At 53.5% G+C, this 14720-nt stretch overlaps 3 protein-coding genes and 1 non-coding gene across 4 annotated transcripts; 3 read left to right on the forward strand and 1 right to left on the reverse strand.

The window, feature by feature from the left end:
* Positions 1-956: 956 nt before the first annotated feature.
* On the forward strand, positions 957-1761 carry B0T26DRAFT_646880 (glycolipid transfer protein domain-containing protein; the record flags this gene model as incomplete). Its single annotated transcript, XM_060437852.1, has 4 exons — positions 957-1104; positions 1174-1232; positions 1294-1412; positions 1467-1761. 4 exons carry the CDS (start codon positions 957-959, stop codon positions 1759-1761), a joined length of 621 nt encoding a protein of 206 aa, XP_060296724.1.
* Positions 1762-3465: 1704 nt separating this feature from the next.
* On the forward strand, positions 3466-6695 carry B0T26DRAFT_309092 (ankyrin repeat-containing domain protein). The gene has a single exon (XM_060434298.1). The coding sequence runs from the start codon at positions 3964-3966 to the stop codon at positions 6595-6597; it is 2634 nt and encodes an 877-aa protein (XP_060296725.1). The 5' UTR covers positions 3466-3963; the 3' UTR covers positions 6598-6695.
* Positions 6696-10327: 3632 nt separating this feature from the next.
* B0T26DRAFT_751922 (ammonium transporter AmtB-like domain-containing protein) lies at positions 10328-12084 on the forward strand (the record flags this gene model as incomplete). Its single annotated transcript, XM_060445451.1, has 2 exons — positions 10328-10421; positions 10652-12084. 2 exons carry the CDS (start codon positions 10328-10330, stop codon positions 12082-12084), a joined length of 1527 nt encoding a protein of 508 aa, XP_060296726.1.
* Positions 12085-12935: 851 nt separating this feature from the next.
* Positions 12936-13019, reverse strand: B0T26DRAFT_t142. The gene has a single exon. It is a non-coding gene; the product is annotated as a tRNA-Lys (tRNA).
* Between the last annotated feature and the right edge of the window lie 1701 nt (positions 13020-14720).

Genomic DNA, 14720 nt, shown 5'->3' on the forward strand with positions numbered 1-14720 from the left:
GCAGTCAACCCAGCCCGGCGGATTGAACCCCGCCTTCCAAGCCTCAGGGCTCCAACCTGGAAGGGGCGCGACGGTTAATAATCCACTACCTTGGCTACTATAGGGACGAACGTAAGGGATACGGGTAAAGGAATGGACCTACCTAAGGCACCGAAGGTAGGCAGGTGACGGGCGACCCCCTTGCCAAGCTTCCTCATGTAAGGTAAGTATCCGTATCCGTGCTCTTAATAGGTTGATCGGTGGTCGCAATGCGGATCGCTTCCCAGCACACGCAATAGTTAATTAGCCATTCAAGGCCTAGCAAAAGGCTAGAAACGGTCTGCAGGGAAATGCCGCGTGGGAGCTCGAGGTTCTGTTCCTAAGCATCTCTGGAATCCAGACAGGGATGACGTCACCCTCGGTCAGATAGGTTGTTGGTGCAGCAGACAGAACACTGGCACCACGAAATATGTTAATAAGCCGCAGATAACCCGACCGAGCTCTTTTCTCTGTCAGGTCGAGAGGTAGGAAGCTGGCTTTCCATTTCCTTTGAAGCGGGCTCCCGCAATCCAAACACTGGCCATAGACGCGCATGAATGCCTGTATGTGCTACATACTAAGTGCGATCCACAAGCGGCATCGGTTCTGGGACAATTGGATGATTCTTCTTCCTCACAAAAATGCTTCGTTCACGTTCAGTTGCCCGCTCACGTGATCATTTCCTTGGCTTTTCTCCGGGCTGCGGGGGGAGGGGCACGACCTTGGCTGGCGCCTGCGGGCACTTGCGAGCTGAATTGGGGCAGGGCGGGGCATTGGAGCGTCTTGTGGGGGCGTGCGTTTTGGAGTTGTCACATCCACCAGCTTGTTGACCGCCTGCTTTCCCCCTTTTCCAAACGCCCATCCCTCTCCTCTCAACCTCTTGCGCCATCGACTAGCTAGTTCAACTATAGACCACAAGGATAACGGCAGACAGCATCATGGCGACCGTTGATATTCCCGAGGAAGGCACGTTCCTCGACACCTTCAAGGCGTCATTTGTCACTGTCCCAGTCGACGCCGAGAACGGGAATGCCATCTCGACAACCGAGTTCCTCGATGCCGCCGAGTCTCTGGTGACCATGTTTGGTAGCCAATCCCGCCTTGCCCAAGGGGCCTGCCGCGTTTTATATTGACGATGCTGACGCAAAACACAAGACGTGCTCGGCAGCGTTGCCTTTAAACCCGTTAAGAACGACATGCTGGGCAACGTTCAGGTGCGTCTTCGATTTTGGTCCCCCTTTCCTCCGCCTTGTGTTGACTTGCAGAAACTTGTAGAAAATCCGAACCCGGCAGCTCGCCGCACCCCTCGAGTCCGAAAACCTGCAAGACCTTGTCCGGAATGAGCTCGCAACGAAATCCCACAAGGCCACCGAGGGTCTGGTCTGGCTTGTCAGGTAAGAGGAGAATACACGGCCAGGAAAGCCGGCGCTGACTGGGTGTTTTCACAGAGGCCTCGAGTTCACGTGCATTGCCCTGACCCAGAACTTGGAGAAGTCGGATGAGGAACTTTCCGACTCCTTTCGCGGCGCCTACGGTCAGACCCTCAAGCCGCATCACAGCTTCTTGGTAAAGCCGATATTCAGCGCCGCCATGAGCGCTTGCCCGTACCGGAAGGACTTCTACGCCAAGCTCGGCCCTAACAAGGAAAAAGTCGATTCGGAACTCCAAGAGTACCTGGCCGCTCTCGAGAAGATCGTGGCCATCCTCAAGGAGTTCTTAGCCACCCCAGAGGCCAAATACTAGATGGAAGGTGGAAAAGGTCATCGTGCGAGTAACAAGCTGCGGGCTGGAGCGGGCTTCCAGAAAATCACGGAGTATAAAGGTCATGGCAGACTAGCGATATGGTTGCGGCCATAGTACCTAGTTTAATTTTTCATTTTAGTGTAATCCGTCAAAGTGCTTCATCTGTGTTCCTCTCTATACGTTATTACTGCGTAGTTGGACTCGGGCTAGTTCTAGGTTGTCATCCGAAGCTATCTAAAATAGGGTGGGCTTCCATTTCTTGGTTTTTGGAAATGTCAGGTACCGTGCCGTACACTTAAAACCTCCCCAAAAACTGCAACGTGTTCGCGTTACTATTTGTATGAGTCTCATTTATATTACGGCCCATCACTTCCTACGCAGCAAGGTGCCTTTCGGGTTCCAAAGGCTATTTTAGACTCGGGCTACCCATGTTACCAGTAGCGTATTACAATACTGTTAACAAGTGGGGTGTGCCTCGGTAACCTTACTCGCGACTACGAAGGTGTAGCATATATTACTGTATTCGTACGAAGCACCGATATATACCTTAGGTATCCCGTACTTTGTAGGTAAGCGAGCTGCCCGTCACTCTCGTCACCTGCCCTGACAGCTCTTTGTCCACAAGGGGGGGTTATGGCAGGTTTAGATGGCACAAGTGAATATGTACGTACGGCGATAAGTAGACAGAGACAGTAAAAGGATTGAGAAGGAGCTGGAAGGAATATCTTTCAAAATTAATGAGGGTCTCTGGCGCCATGCATCCTTTTAGTTCGTTGATGGTTAAGAATCAGGGTGTTCCAGACCTGCACGAAATTCGCTCCTCGTACATCGGTGGAGTGTTTGGCGTGCATGTGTAGGTTACGTTTGCTAGTCGCCCTAGCATGCTGAGTCGGTGGGAACCTGCCGGACTGTTGGGAAGACTCGGCTCGCGATTCGTCCAGCCGTAGCCAGCACAAGACCGTTCGGCGGCTTATCCGCGAGCCCCCAGCCAACCAAAAGTGGCCTCTCAAAGTATCGAAGGAAGGTTGGCTGGCAGCCGGTGGATCTCGCAAGTAGGACCAGTAGATATCCAGGTTTTCACACCTACAGAATTCCCGTTCGAGAGCGTGGCCTTCTTCCGAGCCAGCCTCACAGCCTAGCTTGTGGCGAAACCTCGTAAGTCGGAGGGGTGATTCAAAATCGCTCGCCCAGTGGCATAAATCGCCCGCCTTGCAGCCGCTAACTGAACTAGTTGAAAATGGGCCGCACCGGCTTGGGCCTTTGGGCGGCCAAGGCAAACACGGAGCGGCGGGCAGCAGCAGAGGCCAAGTGCGCTCACTCACTGTTCACGGGCTAGACGCCTCTGAAAGTGTCGTCATTGGCTATGGCTCCGCAAGGCCCCGCGAACCCCGCCGTAGTCCTGCCTTGGCTCCTGCTTGAGTCTTGACCGCTCGGCCTCAAAGTGTGGCCCCCAGGAATCGAAGCTGCCTTGCAGCTTGAGGTGCTTTCGCCTGGTGAGGACAAACATCAGGCTGCTTGCCCGATGGGCTCCAATTATCCAAAAAGTTCACTCCGTCCGAGCCACTTTTATGACGGACCGAGTGTGCATCCCTCCCCCAAACCCGGTAAATCAGTTGAATGCTTGCTCTCTACGGAATACGCAATTGCAAGTGTCGAAAGGCGCTTGTCTCCACCCCCGCCTTTAGCCACCAGTCTGACAGGCTAGTAACCCACCCCCCGACCTCGATAAGCGGAGTTGGATGAACTAATATGAGCATCACTGGGCAGGCTACGAAAAGAAGACCGTGATGTGACGTTCATCCTTTTTCTTTTTAAGAGCCGCCAGAGAGCTTACGGACGTTCCTCACTGGGTACTTTCCATCCTACATTACCTTACCTACCTGGCTTTGGGTATCTACTTAGGCTGGCATACGGGTACCATCCGTTCTTCCCCCTTGGGTTCACCCACATTACCTCCCGTCATCATGCGCACGTAGGGGTTAGCACCGCCCCCCCACCGGCCGACCCTCCCGCAACGATTCCCACGGCTTAAAGCCTTATGCGCCCCGACCCCGCCCCAGCCTCACAGCCCGAAGACCAACCTGCCTCACCTCTCCTCTTCCAGTCACCACCGTCATCCTCGTGTCTTCCTGCCTTTGGAATACCTGCACAAATCTCGACAAGTCGTCTTGGGTCCAGCGCACGCAGCGCGCCAGCCTCTCGATGAAGGAGATGATGGCGTCGCACACGATGGTCAAGCTGAGGAAGCTTACTCCAAAGGCCAAGACAAAAAAGGCCGACACGAGGGCGTCGAGCCCCAAGCCGCCGCCGAAGCCTACTCCCCACCCAATCCCTGTTCTGCGCCTCCCCCCTGAGATTGTCCTCCTCATCCTCGAGTTGCTCGATCCTAAAGACCAGCTTGCCCTCGATCGCACGAGCCGCTTCTTCTACTTTATCGTTAACCCCACCATCTACACGACAAATGTCAGGCTTGAGCGCGCGACGTGCGTGTTCTGGGGCGCTGAAAACGGCCAGCTTGGCACCCTCAAGCATGCGTTGGCCGCCGGCGCCGATCTGAATGCCTCGGGTCCCATCGACAGGAAAGCTGCCGCTGAGAGCGCAACTACGAACGCCAACGGCGATGGCGGCACTAATGGCGACGCCACCGAGAATGCCGACGACGACGAGGCGAGCTCCGATTCACGCATCCAGCCCTGGGGAACCGCGCTCCACCTAGCGGCCAAGGGCGGCCACCGTGAAGTTGTCGAATGGCTGCTCGACAACGGCGCCGACATGAATGCCCCCTCGTTCCGGCTCTGCGAGTGTCAGTCGCTTAAGGGGGCTAGGCATCCCTCGCGACGCTTAACCGAGTGGCCCCGCTGGCGCGCCTTACACACGGCCATGTGCTTCCAAGAGCGCCTGGTAGCCGAGCTTCTCATCTTTCGCGGCGCAAACCTGGACCTAGATGTCACAGCCGGGCATAACCATACCGCCCTGCATTCCGCCGCTGCCAACGGCCTGATTCCTGTCATCAAACTCCTGGCCCTCGACCCCAACTTTGTCATCGAGGAGCGTGACGCCACCGAGAACACAGCACTTCACTATGTGGCCGAGCTTTGGGGAGCTCGTGACTGTGCCGAAATTAGGGATACCGTCACCAAGCTTCTTGCCCTCGGCGCCGACCTGGAAGCTCACAACGAAAGCGGCCACACGCCACTGCTAAACGCTTGCTACCGAGGCAACTACGCCGCCGCCCTCCGCCTGATCAGCGTTGGCGCGAATCCCGATCCGCACCGCCACATTCCGAACTTTCGAGACATCCGACCGCTCTTTTACTGCACCATTCCTCGTTCCGAGTTTTTTGATCTCGACGAGGCGCCAGTCAAGCACGACGAGTTTGAGGGCAACCGCGTAAGTCTGATCAAGGCCCTGGTTGACGCGGGTGCTGAGGTCGACGCCCTGTTTGACAAACGTGGCTACCGCAATGTGACTGCGTTGATGCTGGCCTGCGAGCTTGCGGAGCCACGTGCTGTGACGGCGCTTATCAAGGGCGGGGCTGCCGTCAACGCACAGGATCGCGTCGGAAGAACCCCCCTATTTTTTGCCTGCTCGGTGCGGGTCGATCATCGTGCAGAGGTTCCAGAGATCTCCTCCGTCTTGTTGCGGCATGGGGCGCGTTTGGACTTGGAAGAGGACCCCAACAACAGCCCACTCGAGTGGGCCATCAAGCACGTCCGATGGGGCGATAGCGACATTCTTGAGGTGATGCTCAATGCCTCGGACGAGGTCAACCTGACGGAATCCAAGCTCAAGAACGCACTTAAGAAGTGCGCTTCTAGCGGGAATTACAAGGCAATGAGATCGCTCCTCAAATTTGGTGATAGGACCTACGGCATCTCCGATGACGACATCAAGGAGTATCTGGATCTGACTATCCAACAAAATGACCCGTGGAACCAGCGCGATACCTTCAGCTGCCTGATGGATTTCGGGAAGGTGATGGACTCGAATGAAGTGCTCTTGTTCAAGACCTTGCTGCAAAAGAATCGGGATTTGACCATGGCGGTTCTTGAGCGCGGAGTCGTCGTCAGTGATCCCAGATTTTACGGCGGGCAGACTTACCTACACATGGCCTGTCAGTGGGGGGATATTGATGTCGTCAAGGCTCTCCTCGAGAGAGCCGCTGAGGTCAACGTATTCGACAGGGAGCTTAGGACGCCTTTATCTATCGCAGTCTCGGAAAACAACAAGGTAGTCGCGTCTCAACTCATCCGAGAGGTGGCCGACCCACACCTCGTGCCATCGGACGATTTACTTAAGGAGCTGTTCGACGAGGACGATGACGAATGGCGTATCGTAAAGCGCCGCTATCATACCGCTTTTGATATTGCCATTGCGTCTCAAGACCGAGCATCTATCCTCGAGGAAATGCTGTCACACTACGAGTTGCCTCAGATCCGCCCAGGATCGAAGTTCACATATGTCCACCGCGCTTGCCAGAACCCGAACACGGAAGTCTTGAGCATGCTACTGCGCAAGGGCGCGTGTCCAAAAGGCGGGGAGGGATGCCCGAACCCACCACTTGGGAGTCTTCTCCGCCACCTCTGGGAAGAACCAAAGAAACATAGCCTTGCATCCTGCACCCTCCGGACGGCAAAAGTGCTCTTGTCCCACTGCGTTAGGCTAAAGATTCCCATCGGGGCCACTGCTTATGAGATGTTCAAAGAGATTGGCCTCTACGACGGCCCAGATACTGACAGACAGATACTGAGAGGGATCATACAGAAAGAGCTTGGTGTCAGGACCTGCGTTACAGATGAAGAGGTATTACTTGAATTTGACGTAGACGAAACATAATAAGGATCGCAATGTCAGGGGCGAGGGTGTCTTTTCTTTCACGTCGGTAATGGACAGGGGGGTACGGAGTCCTTTATAGCGAACACAAATCCTTGGAGCCGGCAAGATTGGTTATTTCCCGTATCTATCTTTTTCTTTTGATGCGGTGTGGTAGGGCTGTGTATGTGTATATAAGAAAGACATAGCCGAATCCGATATGATAAGAAATCTATATCATCTACCCACAGGTATCTCAGTCAAGCATGCAGATGTTAGTCTCCACGTATGTCGATATGGGGGATGTTTTCAAAATAAAAAAGGAAAAAGAAAACCTCCTAGAAGTTGAAGAGACGTTCGGACTTGTGCCACGGACAGTCACAAGAGACCTTGTCCCGCCGATCACTGCATAATAGATCCACAAAGGTTTTAGGCGACATGTAGGTACGACCCTGTTGATAAGGATAAGGTGTGTCTGGTTAATATCTGCACGAGATACGTATTATGGAGTACTGCCGCCGTGGTTCCAGCCATGTGGCGCAAATGGTTGGTGGGTAGCGGTCCCGAGTCCCATGGCAGCATGCTACAAGGGTGTTGTGCTAGACGGACGAGACTTGTCCTCCTCATAGTGTGTGTGTGGGGTACGACACGCACATCAAAGTATCACAGCCTTCTTTTGGTTCGTTCTTGTTTTCTTGGCTGTACATATGTGATCATGGCTTGTTCCACTCCGCCGTCTCGCCTCTGAGAATTGTCCCAAAAGAGTAGTGTGAGACAGTGTTTACCCCGTCTTCTGGCGTTGCAGCAGAGGGATTGTTCGTTGTAAATCGCCGCATGTGAGGCATTACTCCTATGATATGTGTAATTGTGTAGTGACGCACCAAAAAGTTTGAACTCGTCCTCTTGCGGGGGAGGAAGCTCGGAATTGTGATACACGTGGGCGGAAATTTCGAGCCCGTGATATCCAGGCACAGAACACCCGGTTTAGTGTCTTACAAAAAATGCTAGGGCTCTCCTGGGACTATTTAACGTCCTATTTGTTCTACGGGGCAGCAAATGGAGACGGGATCTTGGATTCTATTACCTATGATAGCTGTGTGTTAAAAGACCCACTTGGCCTCGATATCAAAGAGAAAGGCAGACCTGTTTATATTTGTCTGTCACACGTCGTGTCTTGGATGGTGGATCTGTGAGGTGGGTTTTATACTGCCCTTCGTAGCGAGATCGCGTGTTTCTCTTGAGACGAGACTAAGCGTTGTGTAACGAGTAATTGGAGGAAGATTGACTTTCACTGGGCGTGGTGTGTGTGATACGGTAGTCTACTAATTCTAGGTAATTAAAGCATTGCTATGGAAAGTTAGAAGACGGTTTACTAATATGAGATAGCAGACAAGAGCTCTAATTTCCACTCGGTCACCTTAAGAGTCGATCAACTGGCCTGTGGCACTTGTGTTTATTTCAGTGGTTTCAACTTACCTCTTTTTCTTTTTCTTTATCATTTGGCTCGAATTATCAGCTTCCAGGCTTCCTCTCTGCGCTCTAGTTGACGGCTAGGCATTTATTTATGAGCGACTGATTGTGTTGGGGTATTCTACAACTGACCAAATGGCTAGGTCTGGCTCCTTTAGGCGGACAACCAAATCAAAGGATTTGTCTGAGTGGTTGATCACAAGAGATCAAATGAGATAAAATCGTCGATACATGCTCGTGTGAACGACCTCTATGGTTTGAGCCTGGTGTCTATGAACCATTGGGCATATGAAGGCGGGTTCTTGAAACCCATACCGGCTACCTTCATCACCTCTAGGCCTCTATGAGCGACCAGCACCATTCGATTTTGGTGTGGCTCTTGGATCGGTAACTGATAGAAAATTGAAGAATCGTTGAAGACCGTGAAGTAACTTCATCCGATTATTAAGCGAAGGATCTCGTCTTGGCCCTGGAGCGAGTAGGCATCTGGTAGGGGATCTTATTGAGGTGTCGGACGTCAACTATCTGCGTCTTTTCCTCTTTCCGTCGACCATTCTCCAGGTAACGAAGACTGGACAGCCAAAACGGGGCTCGAAATATATTCATTTCTCACCCCTTTGAGGAGCGAACCTCCACAGTGTCAAACAAAATTTGAGCCAGCATGTGATAAGGGTAGTCCCGTCACGAAGTAATGAAAAACCTGGCCGTTAAGAGAATGCCTCATTTGAGGCTGATTGGGAGTCGAGGCCATTGCCTATGGATATACTGGGCACGGCGTGATGATCTCATCAAGTTTGGACTGGATAGACGTGGATGATGGGCTACTAAAACGGATGAGAGATAAGTCGGCGGTTTCTTGGGCACCCAACCTTTATTTCCCAAATTTCTCGTCAAAGAAAAGCGCTCAAGCACTCGGTACGGATTCAGAGTGGGATTCAGTTTTCGGCCTGGCGACGCCGAGTGCAGTCGGCTAACCGGTCCAAAAAGATGTTTGGTGGCGTGAGGGAGAAAGCCACACCAGAGCAAGCCATATGCATGTAGGGCCCCCCACGGGAGCGGAGGGATTCCACGGGCTTGAACGGGCAAGGCGGGGCTTGGGGGGAAGTCCCCTCGCCTAAGTCAGCCACAGATAAGCCTGTCTCCTGCTATTGGTAGAAGCCAGAAACGGCCGCCAAAGCCATGTTTCAATAAATAAAAAAAGCGAACCCGACAAGCTGAAGGAGGCCTGGTCGATTGTATTCCAAACGGGGGCGATGGGAGGAGGGTGAAGGAGGGACTTGCCCAGCCGCTAGCAATGCTAAGCTTTTTGAGTACCCACTTCCCCAGAGCCAAGCCGGCTTGGCCAGATCTTCAACGGCCCGCGGCAACGATTCCATCTCGAAATTGCGACGGCATTGCCTGGGTCTGCTTTGTGGAGGTGCTGGAAGTTCGTCACGATGCCTCAAATTCTCTGGAGAAGCGGGCATCGGCTTTTGGGGAAGGGAGGGGTCAGCACCGGGCCATTCTTCCAGAATAAAGGTACATGTACCTCCCCTCCTTTCAGCGCAGGTGCCTTGCTTGCCCCAAAGGCTGGCAGCTGAGGGTTGGAGGGACGTGATAGGTAAGGTAGGTGTGGAGATGGAGAGATATCGCATTTCGTGGTACAGTACAGATTGGGTTGCGGGTCTTTGACCGTCAAGGCCGCCTTCCCCACCCTCTGCTTCCCCTTAGCTTTATCGCACCGGAACCTCACACCCATCCTCCAATATTGGACTTTTTTCGTGCTGGTCTGACCATGTCCAATACCAATGACAAGGTTCCGATAAGGCGAGACAAGACGACCCCTGTCATTTTGGCTGTTCCCAATGGGCCTCGGGACAAGACGGCTCGTGGTTCAGGGCGGAATCTGATGATGGCGGTATCTCTGTCGCGTAACCTGGTGTTGTCAACGCGATAAGGATCTCTAATCCCAGGAGCAGCTACCTACCTGTGACATGCCATGAGCTCCATGCCCCGAGCAAGCAAGCTCCTCGACAAGCTGCCAGAGGCCCGTCGGCCCTTGCCTGTATTGTCTTGTACCGCAGCAAGAGGCCGCTGGTATTTAAAAGACCGGGCGAATCCCACCCTCTCTCCTTCTCCCCCATGTCTCGTTGCTGGTTTTGGTATCGAGAGCCCTGCTGAGTGCCCACGGCGGACGCAACCTGGAATCTTGCAGACTTGTTCCAGCCGATAGTACCCTCTCCTAGAAACACCATCTCCAGCGAATTTGCTGCCTGTCGTGCCAAGTTCGGACAAACAAGTCAACATGTCAGACAACTCCACCGCCACCGCGGACGGCGGCGGTGCTGCCCCATCACCCGTCTGGTGGACACCCGATCCGGCTTCAGGAGTTGGGAGCGGTAAGTCGCTGTCTTTCCGACTGTCTTTCTTTGTCTTGCTTCTGGCAGTCTCCCGAGAAAACCAATGGGTTTCTTTTCCCGATGGGCATCGCGTTCAATTCGACAGCAGTTGACAGCCCAGGGATGGTCGACTAGCGCCCCTCGGTTGTGACCTCGTGCCAGTAAACTGGGCTGTGTTGAGGATCGCTGGGTACTAGCAGAGCTTCAGAGACTGACTGAGTGGCGTGCAGGTGACAATGCGTGGCAATTGACGGCGGCGACGCTCGTCGGTATGCAGTCGGTGCCCGGACTCGTGGTCCTCTACGCCGGTGTCATGAAGAAGAAGTGGGCCATCAATAGCGCCTTCATGGCCTTCTACGCCTTCGCCGCCGTGCTCATTTGCTGGGTTCTCTGGGGCTACGAGGCGTCCTTTGGTGAAGAGATGCTGCCCTTTGTCGGCAAGCCCAACAACGTCCTCGGCATGGACAGAATGCTCGCCCAGTCGACTCTGCCTTCAATCATAACAGCCGCCGGCACCCCGGCAGTGCAGCAGTTCCCGCTCGCCACGATGGTATACTTCCAGTTCGTCTTCGCCGCCATCACGCTGGTCATCATGGCGGGCGCCTTCCTGGGGAGGATGAACATCTACGCCTGGATGGTCTTTGTCCCCCTGTGGCTGACCCTGTCGTACACGGTCGGCGCATATTCCATCTGGGGTGGCGGCTTCCTGTTCAAGCTCGGCGTCATCGACTACTCGGGCGGCTACGTTATCCACTTGTCGTCGGGGACTGCCGGATTCATTGGCTGCTACTGGATTGGGCCACGCCTGGCCAAGGACCGCGAAGACGCGCGACCCAACAACATCCTCACTGTTTTGATCGGCGCTGGCCTGCTCTGGATTGGCTGGAACGGCTTCAACGGCGGCGACCCGTACGCCGCCAGCGCCGATGCTGGCGTTGCCGTCCTCAACACCAACCTGTGCACTGCCGTATCGCTGCTGACCTGGACATTCTGCGACATTGTCTATTTCAAGAAGCCGTCCGTCATCGGCGCCGTGCAGGGCATGATCACGGGCCTTGTCGCCATCACTCCCGCTGCTGGTGTTGTCGCCGGCTGGGGTGCCATCCTCCTCGGACTTGGCTCAGGGTCGGTCCCATGGGTGACGATGAACATCCTCGGCAAAAAGTCGACCATCCTCGAGCGCCATTTTGACGACACTCTGGGCGTTATGCACACGCACATGGTGGCCGGATTTGTCGGCGGGTTCGGCACTGGCCTCTGGGCGACCATCGATGGCTGTGCGGCCTTTGGCTTGACCAACCTCGGTGGCGCAATTGCAGGCAATGGTATCCAGCTGGGATATCAGGTGGCCGGCGCCCTGTTCGTCATCGGATGGAACCTCGTCTGGACCAGTCTGATTCTGCTCTTCATCAAGCACGTCCTGCGCATTCCTCTCCGGATGGCCGAGGGGGACCTGCTCCTCGGCGACGATGCCGTCCACGGCGAGGTGCCCTATGTCTTTGGCCCCTGCGAGGCCCACGACCCCGAGAGCGGGTATATCCAGGGACACGCTCTGAAAACAAACGATACCAACGACGGCGAGCTTGGCTTGGGCGGTGTCACCACCAGCGAGAAGCCAGCCAAGAATGGAGAGTCGAGCCACGGAGTTAGTGTTGAGCACTGAGACACCCTCGTTCTTTCGCCTAATCGAATACCCCCGGAAGATGGATAGCTGCCTTGGATAATAGCTTTCAGACCAGAGAAGACTTTTTGAATAATAAATACCACGATCGAATATGCTGCGATTGAGATGCAAAGCTTCGTGTAAATCAGCCAGAAGGGTAAATGCGGTGAATATGCATCTAGATTCTAGGACAGCTTCGCCTCGACTGTTAAGGTAGGCTCTCCAAGGCTGGAAGGTAACCAAGCAAGACCTGGTCTAATGGTTCGAGAGTGGAGCTGGGTAGGTAGCATGGCCAAGATGAGGCAGTCTTCTCCTGCTCCCGTGACTGATCACAGCAGTTCTGACGTCCCCGTTTGTTGGTGTGATGAGAAAACGTATTACGGCCACTGGGAACAAATGGGTTGACGAGGATGGGCTCCGTGTCTTTTGGGGGTTTCTTGGCGTGAATGGCTGGGCTGGAACGTGAAAACAAGGCGGGCAGAATGCACGAAGCTGAATTTCCTGTAGGTAACTTTTCTTAATGCCTGTCTAATTAGACAACAAAACTCGCGAATTTCCGACAAGATGACTGCACATATATTCTGGCTATATAGTATCCAAGTTATACTGCAGCACCCCTACGCAGATGCAGGTCAGCCTGCTTGCATTTCCCTGAGAAGACGAGTGCATGAGATCTACATGGCAGTACAACCCTACTTCGCAACTGTGGCGACTCGATACATCGAGGGCGAGTTCTGCGCATCTGGCGTCGTCGGCAATTTCTAGCACAGAAAGAAATATGCGGATGGAATAGAAACGGAAAAAAGTCAAAAGCAAAAGCTGGCAAATACAGATACTTGCAAAAAAGAAGCCGCCAACGGCGAGACTCGAACTCGCAACATTCAGATGCCTTGTGCGTAAAAGTCTGACGCGCTAACCAATTGCGCCACGCCGGCCTTTAGATGTATGTTGATTGGTCTGTCTCGGTATTTAGTCTCAAGACTGGCCTAGCCCTGGTCACGGGTTGGCTCCAACAACCCTAACCCTTAATTAATATTGCAACTCACAGTGTGCATTTCGGCGTTGAACAAGACAGACCCTTGAGCGAAGACTTTATTTTGCTTTGTCTCCTTCTTTCTTTTCTGGATTCAACTCTCTACTAAATAAATTCATAAACGGTCACTTGGTAACTAACGTCTACTGATTATTATATTTCACGGCAACTCACAAATATGTCCCTTAGATCTAGTGAGTGAGCGCTAAGTCCTAGACTTTGACACTGTGATGCATCTCTCTGTGGACAAACAAGGGCAGGTGCCATTGCTGTGTGAGTTGAAGAGTTTGATGCTGAAGGGGAGGATCTACAAGTCTAAAACGACCTAACTTGCTTCCCGCGCCCCCAATACAGATCAGATTTGCAGCGGCGCCCGAAAGTGGTAACCGAGATGTTCAGAACCAGGAACAGATCAACAGATCAGCCAGTCGACAGGCCGAGGCTTGATAGCGTCATCGACTGATCGAGCCCTAGCGCCAACCCCACGATCACGACATCGAATCTCCGACTATCAACCGCCACGAACCGGCATTTGCCAGGCCATGGCCTCGTCCAATTCGCTGTTTGTTTTCCCATGCAAGAAAACGAGGCTTGATGTTGGCGGCCGGCCTGGCGTCGATCCGGATCTTCTACATCTCGGCCATAATTCTCCCTTTTGTTTTAGTTTCTTTTTTTGGCAGAGCATACCAGAGCCCTGTCTCCTTTAGAGACTCACACCGCAAAGTGACAACTCAGATCCAGGTTCCTGGTCAACGATCGACGAGCACGTTCAACGCTAGGCCAGGTCCGCTTGCCTGCTAAATGCTACCCGATAGTCATGACCACCTCCTTCAAGCATGAGTCTTGTGTAGCCCCACTCAAGGGACAAGGAATAGGACGTGCTGTTTTCAAGAATGCTTGTATTTAACGGAGTTATCTTGCTGCTCATACCCATGCTCCCGCCCATCAAAGAAGTGTGCGGGCATTCCGAACTAAGTGCGAACGGGCTGGTTACCTTCCCCAGCTTTCACAGGATTGGTGGTGATGTCACGATGTAACCCTTGGGAAGTAGTGTGAAATTGGGAGCCACGCATAAGCTGCATGCGGAGGGTGTACATGGCACCTCACTACGTCGGTCAACATGGCTGCCGGCATGCAGATCACAAAATAGTAGCACCTATTCATATGTGAGAGATTTCGACGCGTGGGCACGTTCTCGACCACGTTCGCGATGGTTTTACACGCTCCCAACCCCCGGTCCTCTTGAACGGCGATCCTTGACACGTCTGGCTAGCCTTGGTTCATCTTCATCTTGAAATGCAGAACACCTGACCCTTGGACGACATGAGAAGTCGACATCGCTCCAATGATCTTGCTATAGCGGCTGTGGGGGTTTAACTCTGAACACCAAACATCCCAGGCTGTCTGAAAACGACACCTTGGAGAGCTCAATGGCATCATCTTTTCATTTTATCACGACACGATGGCTGAGATGCAGACGGTGACTACCTGGTGTGAGGAGGAGGATTTCAAGGTGGGAGAGATGATTAGGAACAGAGATCAGAATGGACATATAAGTACCTAGTAAGAAGCAGCCCAGACCCAGCTAGACATTCATCCTAGA

Source organism: Lasiosphaeria miniovina, assembly GCF_030549165.1.
Source record: "Lasiosphaeria miniovina strain SMH2392-1A chromosome Unknown B0T26scaffold_4, whole genome shotgun sequence".
In the NCBI taxonomy this organism is placed as follows: Eukaryota; Fungi; Ascomycota; class Sordariomycetes; order Sordariales; family Lasiosphaeriaceae; genus Lasiosphaeria; species Lasiosphaeria miniovina.